The 22,705-nt window shown below is 48.0% G+C and overlaps 1 protein-coding gene across 8 annotated transcripts in view; it reads left to right on the top strand.

Moving 5' to 3' along the window:
* The window catches only part of Ubr4 (ubiquitin protein ligase E3 component n-recognin 4), a 118,495-nt gene that overhangs the window by 68,008 nt on the left and 27,782 nt on the right, over positions 1 to 22,705 (top strand). For 6 of the 8 annotated variants that reach the window (XM_057784323.1, XM_057784320.1, XM_057784321.1 and 3 more), the window contains 26 exons: positions 462 to 578; positions 1,499 to 1,708; positions 3,624 to 3,773; positions 5,116 to 5,343; positions 6,111 to 6,189; positions 6,631 to 6,876; positions 7,501 to 7,669; positions 8,026 to 8,188; positions 8,872 to 8,957; positions 10,117 to 10,204; positions 10,454 to 10,647; positions 11,869 to 12,108; positions 12,216 to 12,354; positions 12,794 to 12,919; positions 13,023 to 13,151; positions 13,877 to 14,220; positions 15,279 to 15,369; positions 15,621 to 15,705; positions 15,858 to 15,985; positions 16,784 to 16,913; positions 16,993 to 17,150; positions 18,293 to 18,402; positions 18,860 to 19,001; positions 19,325 to 19,406; positions 19,687 to 19,860; positions 21,938 to 22,059. In XM_057784323.1, the coding sequence (XP_057640306.1) occupies positions 462 to 578; positions 1,499 to 1,708; positions 3,624 to 3,773; positions 5,116 to 5,343; positions 6,111 to 6,189; positions 6,631 to 6,876; positions 7,501 to 7,669; positions 8,026 to 8,188; positions 8,872 to 8,957; positions 10,117 to 10,204; positions 10,454 to 10,647; positions 11,869 to 12,108; positions 12,216 to 12,354; positions 12,794 to 12,919; positions 13,023 to 13,151; positions 13,877 to 14,220; positions 15,279 to 15,369; positions 15,621 to 15,705; positions 15,858 to 15,985; positions 16,784 to 16,913; positions 16,993 to 17,150; positions 18,293 to 18,402; positions 18,860 to 19,001; positions 19,325 to 19,406; positions 19,687 to 19,860; positions 21,938 to 22,059 (3,930 nt within the window). The remainder of the gene's footprint in view (positions 1 to 461; positions 579 to 1,498; positions 1,709 to 3,623; positions 3,774 to 5,115; positions 5,344 to 6,110; positions 6,190 to 6,630; positions 6,877 to 7,500; positions 7,670 to 8,025; positions 8,189 to 8,871; positions 8,958 to 10,116; positions 10,205 to 10,453; positions 10,648 to 11,868; positions 12,109 to 12,215; positions 12,355 to 12,793; positions 12,920 to 13,022; positions 13,152 to 13,876; positions 14,221 to 15,278; positions 15,370 to 15,620; positions 15,706 to 15,857; positions 15,986 to 16,783; positions 16,914 to 16,992; positions 17,151 to 18,292; positions 18,403 to 18,859; positions 19,002 to 19,324; positions 19,407 to 19,686; positions 19,861 to 21,937; positions 22,060 to 22,705) is intronic. The other 2 variants (XM_057784324.1, XM_057784319.1) reach the window with 1 other exon arrangement.

The raw sequence follows: 22,705 nt of genomic DNA, 5'->3' as shown, positions 1-22,705 counted from the left end.
CTGGGATTAAAGAAATACACTATCAGTGCCCAGCTGCTTTTTCTATTCTTCTGTAGTCCTGAACACAGATTCCAGGAATGGTGTCTGATACCTGCTTTCAGCCTATGTTTTTCTACATTAATTAATTAATTAATTAATTAATCTCCTCGCAGACATTTGCACATGACAGCTTGATCCATAAATCTCTCATTAAAACTCTTCCCAGGTTACTCTAGATTATATTAAGTTGGCAGTTAGAGTAACCATCACAAGGGGTAAATGCCTACTGTAGCCTCTAGTTCAGGGGACTCAAAATAGTGAGTGCAGTACCTACCTTAGCAAAGTAAAAGTAAAAGCATGAAGGTTGTTGTTTAGATCTTCCCATGGCCTCTGAGTACAGCGGCCTCTATTGCTTCAGGCGTGGGAGATCTTGTAGGAGCTTAGAGGAGGCATATGCATCTGAACTTCTGTTTCCGCTGCAGGATGTCTCCAAGAAGAACGAGCGCAGTGCCTTGAATGAAGTCCATTTGGTTGTAATGAGACTCCTGAGTGTCTTCATGTCCCGCACCAAGTCCGGTTCCAAGTCTTCCATCTGTGAGGTATTTGTGCTTTGAGCTTACAGGTTGGAGGCAAGGTAAGAGGATGGAGTGGTTAGTGCAGGGCTGCAGGCAGAGGTGACAGTCCTCAGCTAACCATTGTCACCTAAGGAAGGAAGTATGAGTCTATTCCTCTTCAGGAGCAGAACTTCTCCCCTTTTCACAGTCTCTTCCAAGCCCAGGTCTTTACCAACAATCCCTCTAGTGGAGGGGTTAAAGGGCTTCCACTATTGAAAAGCAAGGGCCTGTTCTGCACAGCACAGAGTAGCTAAGAGGATTCCTCAGTGTCTGTTGCTATAAGGTATGGTAATAGAGCAGAGAGAAAGCCAAGTGTGTGTGCTCAAAGGAGATTAGCACAAAGCAGAGACGGTGGAAATCGAGGCTGAACTGCATCCAATCTTAATGAGCTTATGGCTGTGGGGTTTGCTGGGATTTTAAGGCTCTCCTAATGGTCTTATGTACAGTAGCTTTGCTCCTTCCTGCTGCTTATGCATGCGCTCACTCACCCCATCTCCATCCGAGCCTGGCTTTCTGGAAGCACCCTGCTGGGAGGGAGAGGTTGCCAAGAAGGACCTGAGTGGAACTTTTTGTCTCTCCTTCAAAATAGCTGCTGTTTGCTTTGCTTCAGGAGAAAGGGAAAGTCTAGCTCTGGAGAGAAAGGTGATCATGGTTTCCCCTCCCTGGCACAGAGGTGTCGTGAGGCCAGGTTGAGAATTAGCATTTGTTTTCTCTTAGATATAGTTGTTGAAAGAGCTGGGAGAGTGATTAAGGCAACCGAGAAACTTGTTATGCAACAGACTGGTGAATGTGTGTGTCTGTAAGGACAGATCCTAAGACTGCTGTGTGCTGAGTGCATTGCTGGCTGATGCAGATTCAGTTTTTACACCACATCCTTGCCTACTCTGTGTTTTTTTTCCTTTCAGTCATCTTCCCTCATCTCCAGTGCTACAGCAGCAGCCCTGCTGAGCTCGGGGGCTGTGGACTATTGTCTCCATGTGCTCAAGTCTCTGCTGGAATACTGGAAGAGCCAGCAGAATGATGAAGAGCCCGTGGCCACCAGCCAGTTGTTGAAACCACACACAACGTCATCCCCACCAGATATGAGTCCATTCTTTCTCCGCCAGTATGTGAAGGTGAGGCCTCTCCTCGGAGCTGTGTGTTCTGCCCTCCCTAAGCTAGGAAGACTAGCACTGGGAGCCACACAGGGAGGTGGGTTCTAATCTCGAAATGACTTAACCGATGGGCAGTCCTCCCAGCCACTTCTGGGGAGGATTCTGATTCCTCCCTCTTTTTGTAAGCCTGAGGAAGCAAGTAAAATGAGTCAGTTCATTTCCTGCGAAGCTCCTTGGGTAAATGTGAGGGTGTAACATGACCCAAGCAGCAGCAATGGGTCATGTCCCCATTTGTATGTCACATACTCTACATACCTCATGAGAGGCTCATGAATATTCTAGTTATGATGGGCCTCCAGTTAGATGAACACAGGATAAAGAAAAAAAATCTCATGGACTCTTACCTACCAGCCAGGAAGCATGGAAAAATTCAACCCCGCCTCAGTAAGCCTCAGCTACTGCACCTGGAGAATAAGGATACAAATCTTACTTGCCTCCTAGGGTCATGAGCATCGCCAGCTCAATATTTACTTGTTTATATTTATTTTGACTATTTTGAGACAGCATTTCTTTGTGTAGCCCTGACTGTCCTGGAACTAGCTCTGTAGACCAAGCCAGCCTTGAACTCACAGAGATCTGCCTGCCTCTGCCTCCCAAGTGCTAGGATTAAAGGCGTGCACCACCACCGCTCAGCTCAGCTTAATATTTATAAAGGACTTCGTGCCTGGCATCCACCAGAATGTTATCAGTAGTAACGACTGTTACACTTTACTCTCTTTGAGTCCAGTTAGTAGACCCAGGAGAGTAGTAGACCAGTGCTTGTTTTGAATAAGCAGGGATATGATAGGCAAAAAAATGTCAGTATGGCCATGTGCTTCTGTTTCTCTGTCTTTTTAAATAACTCTGATAGATTTGTATAACTTTTACTTATTAAATTTATTTTATGTGTATAGATTTTTGTCTGCATGTAGTGTACCATGTTCATGCCTGGTGCCCATAGGGACAGAAGAGGGTGTTAGATTACCTAGGGTTAGAGTTACAGATATTTATGAGCTGCCATGTAGGTACTGGAAATTTAACATGGACCTCTGGAAGAGTAGCCAGTAATCTTTTGTAATCATTGAGTAACTGTCTCTCCAGGTCTATAATATCTTTTGGGGGAGTACTTATTGGGGGCTGAAGAGATGGCCCAGCAGTAAAGAGCACTTGCTGCTCTTGCAGGACATGAATTTTGTTCTCATTCCCAGCACTGAGGCTGTTTACAGTCGTCTGTAACCTCCAGTTCCCAGGGATCTGGTACCATCTTCTGGCCTCTGTAGGCAACTAAATATATGTGACATTTACACAGACACACAATTTTAAAAAAAAGTTGTTTTTGTTTTTAATTGGGGACTGGAGAGATGGCCCACTGGTTAAGACATTTGCTGTTCTTACAGAAGACCTGGGTTTGATTCCTGCCATCCACATAGTGGCTTACAACCATCTATAATTCTATTCCAGGGGATCCAACAGGCATACATGTTTTGCACATATATGGATGCAGGCAAAGCATTCAAACACAAAATAAATAAATCCTAAATGAAAAAAATGTATTACAGTTGAAAAAATGTATATATGGGTGTACACCTGTACCCCCCTTGTGTGTGTGTATGTGTGTGTACAACTTTTGAAAGTCAGTTTTCCTTCTATTGTGTTGATCCAAGGGATCAAACTCAGATCGTCAGACTCTGGCAGGAACCTTTACTTACTGAGCCATTTTGTTGTACAAATCCCAGAGCTTTCAAGAACCATATGCTCTGTCTCCTCAGTTATTCTGTATGCACTAAGGCTTCAGCTTTGAAAGGCATCTTAATGCTTAGTGGTTAACCAGCTTTCTTCCTGGTTGCGAGCACAGAAGATTGGTGAGCCCAGGTTCTTACAGAGATATTCTTATAAGGGTCATGCTGCTGACGTGTTTGAAGCCTACACCCAGCTGCTCACAGAAATGGTCCTGCGGCTTCCCTACCAAATCAAAAAGATTGCAGACACCAGCTCTCGAATTCCTCCTCCTGTCTTTGATCACTCCTGGTTCTACTTTCTCTCCGAGGTGAGTGAAGCCCTGGACAGTAAGTATCCTGTTCCTACAGAGATAAGTTCCACTTTCCCCTTTCTTCAATTTTCACTCAGCGTCCTGCACAGAGCCCTTCCATTCACTTAGGCCGTGCCCTTGCCCCTCAGGAATGTGTTGTGAAGTGACGCTGGAGTACATGGATCAGAGCACCTGTTTGCTCTTGTGTCTGTGTCCATGTAATGTCTCTCTAGGGTTGGCTGCCACCTCAGTCTTTTGAGTTCAGTCAGGAAGACAGAATACTCTACTTTCCATCCCCCAGGGATACAGTGATAGACTGGTGACTGGTGAAATAGTTCACAGAGAAACCACACCCAGAAGCATCCCTAGCAGGAACAGGAAGCCAGCATCTTGCTCATAGATCTGTGGGAGGGTGAGCTGCTCCTGGTTCCCTGGAGCTCTCAGGAGATGCACTGTAGACCAGGCAGGGAGGAGAGCTGCTGTGAGCGCTCTAGCTCTTCTGTGAATGGCTGCTGCTGAGTCTTGGACATACAAGGGGCTGAGCCAGCCCACACCTCCTGCCTTCAGCTTCCCTAAGGCTTCCCAACTGCAGGCACTAAGAAGCACCAAGAGGCAGTTGAGGCTGCCTGATTCTAGCCAGGCCTCACAGCAGAGTATAGTGAGGTGATCTGAAGCTGAGATGTTAGTTGAGTCAGTACAGTAATTCAAGATCAACTCTGGGAAGACACTGAGAGTTGCTCGGAGGTGCATGCTGTGCCTCCCTGCCCCATCTCCAGTTCCTTACCTGAAAAGCAGACTTGGGGTTTCACTCTGGGCTGGTGTGGAGACCAGCTTCTGTGTAGATTCCTTAGTGTTTGAGAAAAGAAACATGACTATTGCCCCCCACCCCAGGTAAAATTTTTTCTTTCTGTGTTACTTCCTCTTGGTCCCTTTAAGGAATTCTTAAGTTCCTCAGAGGCCAATATGGCTGGGAGTTGACTCACTTGACCATTGGTATCCATGTGTCCTGTACCTACAGACATAACCAATTAAATATGAACCAAAAAAAGACATCTGTGCTGAGCATTTACAGACTTTTCTTGCCAGCATTCCCCGAATAGCATAGTGTAATCACTTAGAAAGCCCTTAAGTAATCTAGAGATCATTATTGCAAGAAAGGTGTGTGTAGGTTTTTTGCAAATACAACACCATCTTACATAAGGGATCAGCACCCCCACCCAGTTCCCTGTGGATGACTGTGGCTTGGTTTGTATTCTCCTATGTTTATAGTAACAGTTTGTTTTCCAAACAAAACAGGGTATTGTAGCCACAGTGGTGCTTACAGTCCTTGAATCATTAACTGTGTTGTTTATCCCTCAAGTACTTAATGATCCAGCAGACCCCTTTTGTGCGTCGCCAAGTTCGAAAACTTCTGCTCTTCATCTGTGGATCAAAGGAGAAGTACCGACAGCTCCGAGATCTGCACACCCTGGACTCGCATGTGCGTGGGATCAAGAAGCTGCTGGAAGAGCAGGGCATCTTCCTCCGGGCCAGTGTGGTCACAGCCAGCTCTGGCTCTGCTTTGCAGTATGACACGCTCATCAGCCTGGTACGAGGGTTGGGATGATAGGGCCAGGGGCAGGCATGTGATAAGGCTCAGCCAAAGAGGTCATAGCATGGGTCAGTGCAAGGTTTTTAAGTATTTCAGAAAATGCCGTGTCTTGAGTCAAGTGCCAGGTAAGTCACTGACATTGAGTAGTTGACCTGAGGGTCTGGAATTCCTACCTAGATCATCAGGGGTTCCGTACCTGTAAAGTGGGTGCATTGAGTATCTTACCCAGTGTCATTTGTTCACAAATAGGGTCAACCTGAGGTTGGTACACCTCCACCTGGTTTTGCCCTTAAATACTAAAAAAGAGATGGGTTTAGTATAAATATGTTCTGTTGCCTAAAGAGAGACTGAACTTGAGATAGTAAATGGAATGTTTTTCATTTGAGCATCTCATCTTTGGTGTTAAGGATAACCTAGCTTCCTTATTCATTGTCCTTTTGATAGAGAGAATAAGGGAGTGAGTTGTAGCTTCTCAGGCTATGGCTTGCATTTGTCTTAGTAACGAACCTGAAGCTTCCCAGGAAACTGAAGACTGGGCTTGTGGGGTGTGCAGGAGAAGATGGGGTGGTGGATGGAAGCAGAACAGGGATATTGCCTATAAGCTGCAGGAGAGTGTGGGCCCTGCTCCCAGGCCTACCAGACAATCCAGAGGACACCTGCCTCAGGGTTACTTTGTGGTCCCACGCCAGGACCAGCACACACAGCAGCTGGTATTATTTCATGGCCTGATGGCAATACTCACCTGTGGTTGGATCTTGTTTCAGATGGAGCATCTGAAGGCCTGTGCAGAGATTGCCGCCCAGCGAACCATCAACTGGCAAAAGTTCTGCATCAAAGATGATTGTAAGCCGTCCTCCCTGGGTTGCCACTGTTCATCCCTGCAGAGACCATCTGTGGAGAATGCTCTGTATTAAGCTGTGAGCTGGGCTGGAGATAGACCTGTTAACAGAACACAAGCCAGAACTTCAGTGATGAGGGTTGCTTGTGTAAACGTGGGCTGCTGCAGGAGCACAGAGCAGGAGTGACTGGTTTCCAGGTCATAGCAGTAAAGTCTCGGAAAACAGAGGCGTGTAGAGCTTGTTTACTCATCAAGGCAGCAGGGCCGGCTCCCCTCTGTGGTCCCCATCCCTTTCTGATCACTCCACTGCTCCTGGTAGCACTGGCAGAGAGAATTGGAGGAGAAAAAGCCTTGTCCCATGTACAGTTCTAATCAAGTCCCATCTCTTGCTCATGTTCTAAGTAGTTCAGTCATTCCAGAGCTGACTCCCATCTTTCTCCTCACAGCTGTCCTCTACTTCCTCCTGCAAGTGAGTTTCCTGGTGGATGAGGGGGTGTCCCCCGTGCTGCTGCAGCTACTCTCCTGTGCCCTGTGTGGCAGCAAAGTCCTTGCAGCCCTGGCGGCCTCCACAGGGTCCTCCAGTGTGGCTTCCTCATCAGCCCCTGCTGCGACCAGTTCTGGACAAGCAACAACTCAGTCCAAATCTTCTACCAAAAAGAGCAAGAAAGAAGAAAAGGAAAAAGAAAAAGAAGGTAAGAGTCACTGTGTGGTCCTGTGATGGGTGACATACTAATCCCCTCAGTGTACATTGTTTAACTGCAGGTTCTGAATGGTTTTTACCCTGGCTTGTCCAAATGCTCCCTGTGTCTCCTCCTGCTCACATGTTCTGTCATGGTGAAAGGGCCTTAACTGTGGCTCTCTGTGCCAAGCAATAGAAACAGGAAAGGACAGGGTGCACTGAACGCTGTTAGCACTGCATAATCCCCTGCACATGCTGAGCACCTGCTCTGTTGGCCAGCCCTCCCCTTGGCTTCTTCACTTTCATGGTCCTCAAAGGCCTGAGATAGGAAACAGTGAATTAACTTGTCATCTCTGAGTGAGTACAGAGCAGTTCTTACTGTTGAGACACCAAACTTCTTTGAGACACTCCTCCGCTGTAGTTGTTGGCTCAGTGCCATTAGGTATCCTATACATGAGGGCTGGGGTGGGCTATGTACCAGGTGGGGCCAAACCATTTGTCCCCAAAATAACTTGAAATCATTTGGCAAATTGCTACTATTTAGCAGACATGTTTGTAAAAGATAGATTTCCTACTTTTCCACCTGGTTGTAAGACCCTGGGCCCCTGGGTGAGTTGGTCCTGCCCTGGTGTTGCAGGTGAAAGCTCGGGCAGCCAGGAGGACCAGCTGTGCACAGCTCTAGTGAACCAGCTGAACAGATTTGCAGACAAGGAGACTCTGATCCAGTTCCTGCGCTGTTTCTTGTTGGAGTCCAACTCTTCCTCAGTGCGCTGGCAGGCCCACTGCCTGACCCTGCACATCTACAGGTGGGCCAGGGCATGATCATGGTTACTGTGTCGGTGTCTGTGCCCATACCAAGCTCTGGAGGTCTTTTTGTTGAGCTAACTGCTTTAAAGCTAATAAACTAATGTCCTTGGCGGGAGACAGTTTCCACCCAGAGGGTTGTAGTCAGGAGCTCCTAAAAATGATGGTTGGCTAGAGAAGCTCAGCCTGTGCTCTGGAATAAGCTTGGATTGATGGTACCACATCTGCTAAGATTGTCAGGGTCCACAAGACCCTGGCAGCCTGACCCATGACTGTATGTGGGAAGAGACAGTGCAGGCACAGTCTTGAGGCCTTGGTGGTAAGTGAGAGGCCTCACTCGTGGCTGCCTTCTAACCAGAGCTGCTGTCTACCACAGAAACTCCAACAAGGCTCAGCAGGAGCTCTTGCTAGATCTCATGTGGTCTATTTGGCCGGAACTCCCAGCATACGGTCGAAAGGCTGCCCAGTTTGTGGACCTTCTGGGCTATTTCTCCCTGAAAACTGCACAGACAGAGAAGAAGGTAAGAGAGAAGCCCCTCCCCCCCACACACACTTGGAGTCATTTTTCTCTTGAGTGAAGAATATTATGTTCATCTAGAGAGAGTGTCCACACCTGAAATCTTTTTTGAATCTTTCTAGTGTTATATTTGTTACTGTTGAATACAGTTTACCTTTCTCTAGTCTAAATGTCCTGTAGATAGCTGGTGGAGAAGTAGGTCACGTGGGGGAGGGAAAGGTAGCTGGTTCAGCTTGGGAAGGAAGTGCTACTCATTGAGCTGGGAGGCCTGCTTGGGAGCCAGGAATGCCACTACAATGAGACAGCTACTTGCTGACTTCTCTATAAGAGCTTAATAGTCTTTCTCTAGATGGCAAAGGCTACCTAGTGAGGAAGGTAGAATCTGTTAACGGATTATAAGTTAGGACCATAGCCAGAAATACAAGAGCAAGTCTTTTTCCAATAGGATTTAGATCTTAAAATGCCTTTAATGAGTTTATTGTTTGATTGATGTTTGGGTATTGGGGACACTGCATGCCTTGATGTACACAGGAAGGTCAGAGGACACTTGCTATCCTATCATGTGGGTCCTGAGGATCAAACTCAGATCACTAGGTTTGGTGGCAACAGCTCTACCTCAGAGACATCTTGCAAGCTCAGGACTCGGGTTTTTAACCAGCATGTTTCTTTCCTGAATTCTGTTCTCAGTTGAAGGAGTATTCACAGAAGGCTGTGGAGATTCTGAGGACTCAAAACCACATTCTCACCAACCATCCCAACTCCAACATATACAAGTGAGCCCTCTTTCTTCCTGCCATTTGAAGAGTAGTCACAGTTTGAAGTAGTTGTTTGCACATTGAAATTGCTTGTGTATGAACTGAGTGCCCTTTAGGTGTGGTCCCCCCAGCTAGTTGACCCTCATCTCTTTTCCTGTGGAGCCCAGACCTTTGGACTCTAGAAGGCACATTGATATAATTGCCAAATTCACTTTTGTGAGCAGTACAGCAGAACTTAACCTAACCATATAAAACAAGTTTACAGAAATGTCTTCCTTTTTTATTAAAAGAAAAAAGAAGTATCCCTGCACATGTGTGCCTGTGATATCTTAGGGCTTGCATGCCATGACACATGTGGAAGTCAGAGGTCAGCCTTGTGGAGTCAGTTTTATCCCCTCCCCTCACATTTATGTGGGTTCCGGGGATTGATCTCAGATTGTCAGGCTTGCTCAACAAGCCCCTTTCCCCTCTAACCTATCTTGTCAGCCTCACAGAAACTTTTAAAAGAAGAGAGCATTAAGTTTATATTTTTTTATTATGTTGGCTTAGTAAGGACATTTTAAATGTATATGGTATGTGTCTGTGTTCTTGTGTGTGGGCACACACATGTACAGCGTGTAGAGTCCTGGTGCTCTAAGTTGCTTTCCATCTTATTTAAGGCAGGGTCCCTCATTTGAGCCAAGAGCTTGCTGTTGTGGATACTCTGGCCAGCTTGCTTTAGATCCCCTGTCCCTGTTCCCCAAGTGCTGGAATTGTAGACAAGCTACCATACACAGCTGGCTGGTATTGATGTGGGGTCTGGGATCTGAGCTCCAGTCCTCATGCTTACATGTCAAGTACTGTGTATACTGAGCCATCTTCCTGGCTCCTTAAGTTTTAGAAAACAACTTTACTAAGTATTATTTATATAACACAAACATTTTTAACATAATTTAGGAATTTTTTCTATAAATAGTAAATTTAATTATGATTGAGATTTTAATTCCTTTCTGGATTCAGACATCAGCTTAGAAGTAGGAAACACCCCAGGTGGATTAGTTGACCTTTCTTCCTGTGCCTACTAAGGCCTCTGAGCTGTAGTCCCTTTCTTTCCCCTCACAGGGGGAGTGGGGAGTGGGGATGGCTTTGTCATGGTCCTTGAGGACTCTGCTGATGCTGAGACTGCTTTCTTCCCTAGCACCTTGTCTGGCTTAGTGGAGTTTGATGGCTATTACCTGGAGAGTGACCCCTGCCTGGTGTGTAATAACCCCGAGGTGCCATTCTGTGTAAGTAATACTTTGAGCAGGACAGTCTTGAGGTTTTCTGGCTCTGTGGTTCTCATTTCCAAAGACTGGTTACTATTACTTAGGGGTTCCTCTCAGATTGCTGCCTGGCACTGTGGATTCTTGCCCACTACAATTGCTACTTTGAGTAGAAACTTCATCTGTGGTTGGAGAGGGGGCTGTGTTGATCAGCTTTGACGAAGATCGATGGTCTAGTGCTCACTGTGTTGTTTTGTGTGCTCTTGTATTTAGTATATCAAGCTATCTTCCATTAAAGTGGACACACGGTACACCACGACCCAGCAAGTTGTAAAGCTCATTGGCAGTCACACCATCAGTAAGGTGACAGTGAAAATTGGAGACCTGAAGCGGACCAAGATGGTGCGGACTATCAACCTGTACTACAACAACCGAACTGTGCAGGCCATTGTGGAACTGAAAAACAAGTACGGGCTTTGCAGGCATCACCAGGTGTAGCTGTGTCCTGTGGGTGCAGAGCGGATATGTGCAGCGGATCTGCATCCTCTCAGCCACAGCAGTGCTGGCAGAGGGACTGCAGTGAAGTGACAGCTTCTGAGGCTGTTGACACTGAGTGGCTCCCTAGGGGGCAATGACAGTTCCTCACAGCCTGCCTAGGGTGGGGGCTCATTGAAAAGGGACTCCAGGTTCTCTTGCCTTGTGGAAAATCTGTGCATTAGACAAAACAGCCGCGCATCTGCTCATAGAGCAGGAAGTATTCCTCCGAGTCTTCTCCACTGCATGTTCTTCCATTTCAACATGTCGCTCCCCTCCCCCCACAAGCCAGCATCTGGAGTAGGCATGCCATAGGTCTATGTGCTGCGTGTGTTGGCTCCCCAGGGAGTCTTGGGTATTACTGAGCAGAGGTAGATGTGACTGGTCTGTTAAAGCTCAAGCCTGCTGTACACACAAAAGGAGAAGGCAGCTAACAGTAACCAGCGACTCAGGGCACTGCCTAAAGTCTGCTCTTTGGAGAAGTCCTTGACCTTGACCTTGAAAGGGCTGTTGCTCTCCCCCAGAGAGTAAGCACAGCCACTGGTAATGGTTTCAGGGCTGCCCCTTGATACTGGATAGCCAGTTGTTGTGCTCTTCCCTGAGGAAGACTGTTTCTCCTGCTCTTAGCATTTTTTAGTTGCCTGTAGTTCTGCTACAGTTAAGGCCTTGTGAGCTTTCTCCCGTCCACATTAGCATGCCTGTCGTTGTTGTCTATTCAGGTAGTGTGTAGGTAGCCATGGTAGTGAAACTTAAGTGTAGCTTCTCTGATGTGTCTAAGAGATAACAGTCTCCCAGCAAACTTCCTGGTCCTCTGGCGCTTAGGATCCTTCTGAAATGACCCCTGAGCCTTAGGTGCAGGGCTTGTATTGTAGATGTATCAATTGGGACTGGACTCCACACCTCTGCATTTTGATCCATTACGGTTTTCTGCATTGGTCTCTATCTGTTGCAAAGAGAAGTCCCTTGATGGTGGCATGAGGATTACACTTACCCGACTACCTTGGAGAACGATCCGTCTTACACTGTTTTCAGAGGAAACCATAAAGGAAAAGTTTTTTCTTTGAATAGTCACTTAATTTCCTTAGAGGAATATGCAGGGTGGCCTTTCTCACACTGTCAGTCTTTTATCGCTGAGCTTTTGTCGTCTCTCCTAGACCAGCTCGCTGGCACAAAGCCAAGAAAGTTCAGCTGACGCCTGGACAGACAGAAGTCAAGATTGACCTGCCGCTGCCCATTGTGGCCTCTAACCTGATGATCGAGTTTGCAGACTTCTATGAGAACTACCAGGCCTCCACAGAGACCCTTCAGTGTCCTCGCTGCAGTGCCTCCGTTCCCGCCAACCCAGGCGTCTGTGGCAATTGTGGCGAGAATGTATACCAGTGTCACAAGTGCAGGTAACTTGTGCTGCACACCCAGGGCGAGCATGTGCTATCATCTCTCCTTTTACTCACCTTTTTCCCAAACCTCTGCTCCCACTGACCTGAGCACTGTGGTTTTTCAGGTCCATCAACTACGATGAGAAGGATCCTTTTCTCTGCAATGCCTGTGGCTTCTGTAAATACGCCCGCTTTGACTTCATGCTTTATGCCAAGCCTTGCTGCGCTGTGGATCCCATCGAGAATGAAGAAGATCGAAAGAAGGTAAGGCCGCATCTGTCTTAGCCCCAGGTCATGGCTTGGCTCTGAGCTTTGGGGATAGGAGCCAGGTGACAAATGTCAACCTCATCTGGGTCTGGTAGTAAAGGGCACTGGAGAGGGTGCCTGTTCAGGGAGACAGCGGGGCGTTTGCCGCTGGAGTCGGCAACAGTTCTCACAGCACTTGTGCTGATTTGTGTCTGTGGCCTGCTATGAGTTACTTTTCAGCAAGAAATTCTTTGAATCTAGTCCATATACATTGCACACTGCTTGCCATAAAGACTAACATGCCACCTCCTAGGGTTGTCGTGAAGGACAGATTGTGTGGAGCCATGTACCTGGTCTGTGTAGAGGACATGTTTCAGTAGGTGACTAGTACTTAGGGCCACTAAGGGAAAAATGAAGCTGAAAAGTCTTTCCTCAAGTACCTGTCTCTTTGCTCTAGGCTGTTTCCAACATTAACACACTTCTGGACAAAGCTGACCGGGTTTACCATCAGCTCATGGGACATCGGCCACAGCTGGAGAACCTGCTCTGCAAAGTGAACGAAGCAGCTCCAGAAAAGCCACAGGTGGTCCCAGACCAGAGGGTATTTGGGTCAGGAGTGGAAGGCTGCCCTTGGTGAAGTAGTCCCTAGGGGCAGAAGTCTCACATGTGATCTCTTGGGATTGCAGGAAGACTCTGGAACGGCAGGGGGCATCAGCTCCACTTCAGCCAGTGTGAATCGCTACATTCTGCAGCTGGCTCAGGAGTATTGTGGAGACTGTAAGAACTCATTTGATGAGCTCTCCAAAATCATCCAGGTAGGGAATGGGAGTAGCTTGCAGGGAACTTTATGCTTTCAGAACAACTGTTCCCCTAGCCAGGCTCCCATTCTTAGTGTTGTCTTTGCCCAGCGGGCGATTCTGGCTCAGCAGCTGCACCAATGGTTCCTCCCTCTCTGGGGGTAAGGTCCACTTGTCAGAGCTGTTTGCGTTCAGAATCATCAGGCACAGTGGTGGTGGGACATTAGTAGACAACACATCTTTGTTTAGTAGAGGGGTTCCTGGTTTCTAAAAGTGAGTGCTGAGATTCTGCTCCCTGTTCTTGGCTGCTGTGTTCTCAGGCTGGAGGGTCAGGGCACTCCAGCTGCAGTTAGCCAAGGTGGGCCATGTTTTCCTTTAATGTTTCCACATGGTTTCCGTGGGTAGGATGCTGTCCATCAGCAGTGGATCCTTGTCCCAGAAGAGTAGCCAGTTGTCCTGTCTCTCTAAGTTGCTGATGACCTTTGCCAAATGATCTGGCTTTCTAACCCTTTAAAAGACAGTGTTTGTGGCAGTGAAGAGTTCAAGCCCGTGATTAGTCTGATTTCCAATTCTGCCCTTAACCTTGGTCAAGCCAGTCATTCTCTGTTGAATGAGGGTAAAATAAATAAGTGGTAGGGTTATTGAGAAGAATAAATTCTATCATACACGTAAATTCATAGCAAGCCAATTTTCCTCTTTCTCATTTATTTGTCAATTTTTTTTTCTTATCTTTCCATTCTTAGAAAGTTTTTGCTTCACGCAAAGAGCTCTTAGAATATGATCTGCAGCAAAGGGAAGCAGCCACAAAGTCATCCCGAACATCCGTGCAGCCCACGTTCACTGCCAGCCAGTACCGTGCTTTGTCTGTCTTAGGCTGTGGCCACACATCCTCCACCAAGTGCTATGGCTGTGCCTCAGCTGTCACAGAGCACTGCATCACACTACTGAGGGCCCTGGCCACCAATCCAGCTCTGAGGCACATCCTCGTCTCCCAGGGCCTCATCCGAGAGCTCTTTGATTACAACCTCCGCAGAGGGGCTTCAGCCATTCGTGAAGAAGTCCGCCAGCTCATGTGCCTCCTGACTAGGTCAGAACTTGCTCCTTGACCCAGGGGTGGTGGCAACAGCAATGCTAGCACTAGGAGTGCAAACTTGAGCCAAGTGGTAGGCTAGTTTATCCCAGAGGAAGTGAGGAAAGATGGGAGGTGAGTGGATGGGGGAAGCACCACAGTCAGCTCTTTGAGTGTGCTTCTTGGTGGTGCTTTGTTGGTTCAGGTGGTGTGTCCTGTGAGTGACATGTTGGTTCAGGTGGTGGGGTGTCCTGAGGGAACTTCCTTGGTGGGAGAGGATAAGGGAATAAAGTAACACTTGAACTCAAAAAAATTGCAGGAAAAAAAAATCAAGAAAAAGAAGCCAGAGGGGCTTTAGGGATGAGTATTTAGACTCTAGTCAGAAAGGACTGGGTTTAAGATCTGGCACTGTGCACTGCGTGCCTTGGACAAAAGACTCATCTGAGAAATATCAGTAATAGCAAATACCTTAAAGATGCTGATGTCAGGGGTGAAAATTCAGTAAGTGGGGGCTGGAGAGAAGGCTCGGGCTGGAATTCAGTTCCCGGCTGGGATAGGCCTATTCCAGGAAGCCGAGAGTGGCAGAGGCCTGCAGAGCTAGAGAGCACAAGGATACAGGTGGTGTAAAGAGAAAGGAGTATCAGCACTTGGAAACAGCTGTACTGTTTGAGCGTTTGGGTTCCTGTGTAGTGTATTTTGTTGATAATAATAGTAGAGATGTTACTAAGGAGGAACATAGAAGGGAAGTGGGGTACTGTGTAGGAAGTGATATGGAGTCCACACTGAGCATGGACTCAGGTTTTGGAGATGGACACCAGCAGCTCATAGGGCCACCACCTACAGCATGACCCTCCATGCTAATGCGTGCATCCTTCTATTGCTGTCCTTATGAAAAGGGGCTGTATTCATCCCCTCCCATCATAGGCCCAGTAAGTTCAAAGATGTAGTCTTGCTCCTGGGAAGTCGGGGCCAGATAGCCCTTGCCATCCATGCATCCATTTTTTCTGGGCTCCGGGTGTGAAGGCGGCCATGGCGTGCATGCTCACTGTGACAAACAAGACTCTTTGCTTCCCCAGAGACAACCCAGAGGCCACCCAGCAAATGAACGACCTAATCATTGGCAAAGTCTCCACAGCCCTGAAAGGCCACTGGGCCAATCCTGACCTGGTAAGCAGAGCAGCTGTCCTTTCTGACCTCTTCCTTGCGGTCCTTCTGTGTCGCTGACTGCTTCTCCAGGCCAGTGTTGGAGACCAAAGTGGGAGGGACCAGATGGTGTGTAGAGTTTATTGTCAGCTAGAGCCTGTAGCACGGGGTCTCCGATGTCTCCTTGTCCTAGTAGGCCTCCCCTGGCTAGAGACTTTAGTAGGAGAGCTGTAATTAGAGTTTAGATCCTGACCCTCATCCTGTTGTCCTTCCAGGCAAGCAGCCTTCAGTATGAGATGTTGCTGCTGACGGATTCCATCTCCAAGGAGGACAACTGCTGGGAGCTCCGCTTACGCTGTGGTGAGCTTGGGGACCATCTGGGTGGGTGCTTTTCAGAAAACAGAAAGGTGCAGTCCTGGTACCCAGGCAAGAGGTAGGAGGAAGATGACTCGGGCAGCCTTGCTGGGGCAGGTAACCCATGTGTACTGATTGTGGCTTCTTCTCATCACCAGCACTCAGTCTTTTCCTTATGGCCGTGAACATCAAAACACCAGTGGTTGTTGAGAACATCACCCTTATGTGCCTGCGGATCTTACAGAAGCTGATTAAGCCACCTGCCCCAACCAGCAAGAAAAACAAGGTGATGTGCCATTGGGCATGAGCGGGGTTGGGGGAGGTGATGGGGCTTGAAGAGTTACATAGCCTCTGAGCACTGAGCACTGTACCCTGCTTCCTCAAGGTCACTTCTCTGACTGATGTGATCACCGGGCTGTCTTTGCTTTAGTTTAGCAGAAGTGGGTTGGGATTTTTGAGGAGTATAGGGTAATACAAACTATACAGTATAAAAGCTAGAGCAGAGTGAGACCTTTGAAACACTGACAGATGGCCTGTGACTCCCTTTACCACATCTGCACCTTTGTACATGCTTTATGAATATGGGTGGAAATCCATGACCCTAAAATAGACTTGAGGTTAAATCCCAGCTCTGCTGTTGACTGACATCAAGACTGAGCAAGCTAGTTGTATTCTTCAGTTTGCTCATCTCTGAGATGTAAAGTAGTGACCACCTCGAAACTTACAAAAAATAAATGATGTAATGAATTCTTTGAGTCTAAGGATGGTTTGACTTAATTTGTGTCTAAGACCTAGGACCTAGTGTGGTATCCAGCATTCAATAGCTGTTCAGTAAGTCTTCATTAAGTGGAGAGTAAAACTCTTAACTGCAGTCACATGTGTGTGGCTATACGAAGCCAGCACTCCAAAGTCTGTGGCCTCAGCGTCAGCATGGAGATGGCCCTCCTCACGTGGGTGCAGACCTCACGTGGGTGCAGCAGAGCTGCATGTTGTTTTTCATGAAGTTCCTGGAGTGTCAGTGCCATTCCAAGCTGGGGCCTAGGTGTGCAGGTTACATCTCACCTTTTTCTGCTCCCTCATTCAGGATGTCCCTGTTGAGGCCCTCACCACGGTGAAGCCATACTGCAACGAGATCCATGCCCAGGCCCAGCTGTGGCTCAAGAGAGATCCCAAGGCATCTTACGAAGCCTGGAAGAAGTGTCTGCCCACCCGAGGTGGGTCTCTTCCCTCCAGCCACTCAGCAGCCCCTGTTTCCGCTGTGCTTTCCTGCTTACCCCTGTCTTTGCCTTGCAGGGGTAGATGGCAATGGGAAGTCCCCCAGCAAGTCAGAGCTCCACCGTCTCTACTTGACTGAGAAGTACGTGTGGAGATGGAAACAGTTCCTGAGCCGGCGGGGGAAGAGGACCACCCCTCTCGACCTCAAGCTGGGCCACAACAACTGGCTGCGGCAGGTGAGTACCCTCCACCTGCCATTCTCTGCCCTGCTTTCTCGCTCTCCATTTACTGTTGTCCACGTTCTTTCAGGAGAAGTTCTTGAGTGCAGCCCCCAGTAGGGACAGGTCAGTACAGCTGTCCTCTGCTGCTTGTGTCCCCTGACATGCCACCCAGTTCCCCCAGAGAGGCAAACCAGTGCCTGTATTCATTTCCCTTGCTGCCTTCTGTTATTGAGCTCCACTATTCTCTCCCTCCTTCAAGCTAAGTTTTCAAGAATTAACTTTAGCCAGGCCCTTGATCCCAGCACCCGGGAGGCACCTGGTCTGCATATCAAGTTTCAGGCCAGCCAAGGCTACATAGTGAGTCCTTGTCTCAAACCACCCCCATCCCTGCCCCTCCCCTCAAGAAAGTCTTTCTTTGTTTTCTGTTGCTAAGCAAGAGATGTTCAGCTTACGCTGAACTAGAGTTAGCCCACTAACAGGTATCCCCAAGAAAGAACTCTTGAGGGCTTGCCAACGTGAATGCTCATTGGATTTCTCCTCCCTCATTGACATTTGGTACTATTCTGATTCCCCTTCTGTTGATCTGGTAAAATACCAACCAAAAGCAACTTGAGAAGGAATAGAGTTATTTGGATTGTACATCAAAGACAGAGGCCATCATTGACGGAAGGGCAGGAACTTGAAGCAGAAACTATGGCTTGCTTGCTCACGGACTCATCCTTAGCCAGCTTTCTTATATATAGCTCAGGACCACCTGCTTGGGGATGGTGCCACCTGCAACGTGCTGGGCCCTCCTGAATCAATTAACAATCAAGACAGTATCTCACAGGCATGCTCACAGTCCAATTTGATAGTTACCCATTTGGGGCTCTTTTGAGGTAATTCTACACTTTGTCAAGTTAGCAGTTAATGCTAACTAGGGGCAGTGTGTGTGTTCTCCAAGTTGCTTGGAGAATTTTCTGTGAAGTAAGAAGCTCTCTAGCAGCCTTTCTCAAGTCTGCAGCCACTGGGTACTGGGTTAACTGGTGGTGTGGACCCTTCACTGTGCCCAGAGAGATAGTCAGAATTCTGAGTGTGTGGAAGTCAGCTCATGTTCTGGGCCTAGAAAAACAGGGTGGCCTCTGAGCCGGCCCTATTTTCTCTCCTGTGTCTGGCAGGTACTCTTTACCCCAGCGACACAGGCAGCACGACAAGCAGCATGTACCATCGTGGAAGCTCTTGCTACTGTCCCCAGCCGCAAGCAACAGGTCCTTGACCTCCTCACCAGGTACCATGTGGGGGTAGGGTAGGTTGGGACAGTGGCTAGCGTGGTTGAGCCTTTTCCTCGTGCTCTGGTGAATACATAAGTCAGGGTTGGGAGGCACCCCTGAGTGGTATATAACCATCTTGGTCCCTGCCACAGAAACCACACAGAGCTTTAGGAATATTAGTGATAAAACAGCAGTGGGTATTCATTGAGCGCCTCTGAGCACAGGCATAATTGTCACTCATTGTCCTCTGCAGTCCTCGAGCAGTGAGCATGGAGACACGGGTGCTCAGAGGCTTGGCAGCCATTCCCTGAAGTGTTGTGAATCCTTTCAGCAAGGAAAGTGTGAGGTTTCTCAGATGACCTCCATCCACCTCAAGAAGGAGGGAAGAGAGGCTGAGCAGTAGATACAGAGGAGGGAGCCGCTGGGCTCTGCGATGTTAGTCCCTAAGGGTGCCTTGCCCTGTCTCTGGTACAGTTACCTGGACGAGCTGAGTGTAGCTGGGGAGTGTGCTGCAGAGTACCTGGCTCTCTATCAGAAACTCATCGCCTCGTGTCACTGGAAAGTCTACCTGGCTGCTCGGGGAGTCCTGCCCTATGTGGGCAACCTCATCACCAAGGTGATCTATCCCTTCCCCAGCTCCTCCTCTGCCTTGAAAGGCTCTTTTGTCGGATTCTTGTTTTCTGAGAAGCATTTGTTGAAAATAATTATTTTCCAGACTTTACTGTAACTAGAAGGCCCATGGCAGTCTGTTGGGGGAATTTCAGCTGTTTCAGGGTTAAGCAGTTCCTCGGCAGTATTCCAGCCATCTTTGGCTTCTTGGAAAGGCATTTTTCAAGGATTAGAATGAACGCGTGACTTTTGAGCACCTTTGGTTGGTGCTACATCATGGGATGGTGGTGGAGGCGGGCCCTATCACACTGTGCTTGTTATCCTGTTTAGGAAATCGCCCGCTTGCTGGCCCTGGAGGAGGCCACCCTGAGCACAGATCTGCAGCAGGGCTATGCCCTCAAAAGTCTCACAGGTAGAGAGCCACCCAGCCCTTCCCTTGGGTGTCTTGGGTATGCTTTAGTCCTGAGCCGCTGCTCCTTGGTGCCGGTCAACTTCTCTCTGGGACTTTTTTCCTCGTAGATGGGCCTGCACTTCTGAGTCCTCACTGCTGGCCGTTTGGCTTATTGAGCGTCTGTGCAAAGGAAGACACTTGGCACAGTCCTTGCTTTTTTCTTTTCTCCTTTCTTTGGATAGCCCAGGCCTTCCGTATTCTCTTCCCAAGATCTCACAGCAGGTTTTCTCTGTCCCTGCAGGCCTTCTCTCCTCCTTTGTAGAGGTGGAGTCCATCAAAAGGCATTTTAAGAGCCGCCTGGTGGGCACTGTGCTGAATGGGTACCTGTGCTTGCGGAAGCTAGTGTTGCAGAGGACCAAGCTCATCGATGAGACTCAGGACATGCTGTTGGAGATGCTAGAGGACATGACCACAGGTAATGCCCCTGGCAGCTTGAAGCTGCAGAGGTGCACATGTGCACTGTCTCCGAGTGCCGCAGTACTAGAGAATGGGTTACAAATCTCACACTTGGGGAGAGAAGCCTATCTCAAGAGCACTCTGGTGCTCAGTGTTACAGTCCTAGGGCTGAACTCACGTGTACTTTTCCTGGGTTGCGCTCATAGAGAAGGAAGGGGTTGGAGGTCTCAGGCTGGTATCTTCAGTCATCTGGAATGTCAGTGGCCTTGCTGTGTTCTTGCTACCTTTTCCTTATATAACTCCACCCTGTCTTTGTTCTTCACTATTTATCCTGTTACTCTACTGTTGAGTTCTTATAACTCTAGATTTTGTAGCCAAGAGACTTCCTTCCTTCCTTCCTTCCTTCCTTCCTTCCTTCCTTCCTTCCTTCCTTCCTTCCTTCCTTCCTTCTTCCCTTTTCCCTTTTCCCTTTTCGTTTCTTTTCTTTTCGTTTCTTTTCTTTTTTTGAGGAGGGAGTGGTTAAGACAGGGTTTCTCTGTGTAGCCCCGGCTGGCTGAACTCAGAGACCTGCAGAGTGCTGGGATTAAAGGCATGTACCAACACCTCTCTGCTGAGACTTCTCATTTCTTAACTTTCTCATAATCTATGAAATGTATTTGTGCTTGATCACTCTTTTTAAATTTCCTGTGGCCTGTTCTACCGTTTGTCTTTCTGCTTCTTAGGTGGTGTTCTCAAACTGGTGTTTTATGATTTGGATGGTGATTTGACTTCTTATTTCTAAAGTTTATTGTAGAAATTCTTTAGAAGCTGGGAACGATGGCAGCTGCCTATTATCTAACACTTGGGAGGCTGAGGCAGGAGGATTTGTGTGGGCTACATGACAAAACCCTGCCTCATAGAACTAAGAGAACACGTGCAGTGGTGGTGCACACCTTTAGTCCCAGCACAAGGGAAGCAGAGACAGGTGGATCTCTTGTTCAAGACCAGCCTGGTCTGCAGAGCAAGTTTCAGGACAGCTAAGGCTACACAGAGATCTTGGGGGGAAAAAACAACAAAAACAAAAACCCACTAAGAGAAGAGTTGGAGAATGCTCAGTGCTTCAGAGCTCTTGCTGCTCTTGCAGGGAGTCTGAAGTTGGTTCCAGCACAGCTCACAACCACCTGTGACTCCACTCCCAAGTAATCCAACACCCTCCTCTGGCCTCCTTCAAACACATGCATGCACAGACCCACAGACCCACACATAGACATTAGTGAAAATCAATAAAAGCAGAGGAAAAGAACATTCTTCAGGCCCTGTGCAAGCTGGTCTTCTCCAGGTGGGTCTGTGACTGCTGTCTCTGTGAGGAACCCTAGGCTGTCCCTGGCATGCCTTCATCCAACTTTCTCAGACTTTGGTAGTGTAAAGTATGGGCGTCACACATGTGGGAGGGGATGACTTGTTAGCTCCCGTATTTGTCTCCCGGCTCGCTACCATTATTGTAAAGAGCAGTTTGCTTTCAGTTGTGTGGATGGAGAAAAGAGAAAGTGGTTCCTAGTTGTTCTTCATTCTGAGAGTTTAGCTATGCTGCTAAGGTACCAGATGTGGGATGGCTAGAAGGTTGCAGGGTACGCAGTCTCCCCATCCTGGCAGGCCATGGACACTAAAGCTTAAGATCCAAACTGCTGTGACTGCTTCTCTCTGGGCCCAAACTACTTCTGTAGGCTTTTGTTCCTCACTAGTGTAATAGTTCACTGTCAATTTGAAGTTGTTTTCAAGTACTGGGTGTGGAGAGTTCAGCTAGTGACCCTCATCTGCCTGAATACCCAAGAGGAAAGTCCTTGGATGTTTTGGGGAGCCTGTTTGGGGGAAAGGATGCTAGGTCAAAGGAGGTGTGGTCCTTCTCCTTAAGGGAAGTCATGCTCCCAGAGAGAGCAGAAAAGCACACAGCTAGCTGTGATGTAGGGGATTGATTTGGGATGTAGGATTATCACATCAGGATTACTGATATTCCTGTGTAGGGCACTCAGAATCTGAAAAATGGTGTTTCATTGTCTCAGCTCAGTTCATGTGGCTGAAGCGTTTTCCTAACTCATGGCTCCTTTGCTCTCTGGCAGGAACAGAGTCTGAAACCAAAGCCTTCATGGCTGTGTGCATTGAGACAGCCAAGCGCTACAATCTGGATGACTACCGGACTCCTGTGTTCATCTTTGAGAGACTGTGCAGCATCATCTACCCTGTAAGCAGTGTGCTTGTTGTAATATCATTATCACCAGATCCACTGGCAACAAGTAGAAGTAGCTTCCTACGGTGGGCCAAGATTAGCCTTTGTCTGTTTGCTTTTAGGACAGGGTTTCTCTGTAGCTTTGGAGCCTGTCCTGGAACTACATCTGTAGACCAGGCTGGTGTCAAACTCACAGAGATCCTCCTGCCTCTGCCTCCTGAGTGCTGGGATTAAAGGTGTGCGCCACCACAGTCTGGCATAATTTGCCTTTTTAAAAATTAGATCTCACAGCCTATTGCAGGTGCAGCAGCAGTTTTGGAATACAGTTGGGTATACTGTCATGTCTTCCCCTTTTCTATATCTTGGGATATGCATGCTAGCCACATATGTGTCTTTCCTGTGGTCTGGTCCAGAGACCTTTCTTATTGTTGAAACACCAACATCCTCAGTTACTGATGAAAGTGTGGAAGGAGCTGTGGGCCAGCCTGGGAGCTGCGGGCTGTGTTCCTGCCGCCCCAGCTCCTGATGGCCTGGCTAGCTTATGCCCCGAAATAACAACACACAAACTGTATTCTTTTAAACACTGCTTGGCCCATTAGCTCTAGCCCTTACTGGCTAATTCTCATATCCCGATCAACCTATCTCTAATAATCTGTGTAGC

This window comes from Chionomys nivalis, chromosome 11 (genome assembly GCF_950005125.1).
Source record: "Chionomys nivalis chromosome 11, mChiNiv1.1, whole genome shotgun sequence".
NCBI classification, from domain to species: Eukaryota; Metazoa; Chordata; class Mammalia; order Rodentia; family Cricetidae; genus Chionomys; species Chionomys nivalis.
Note: the sequence above shows the minus strand (reverse complement) of the source record. Positions and strands in the feature narration are given on the sequence as shown.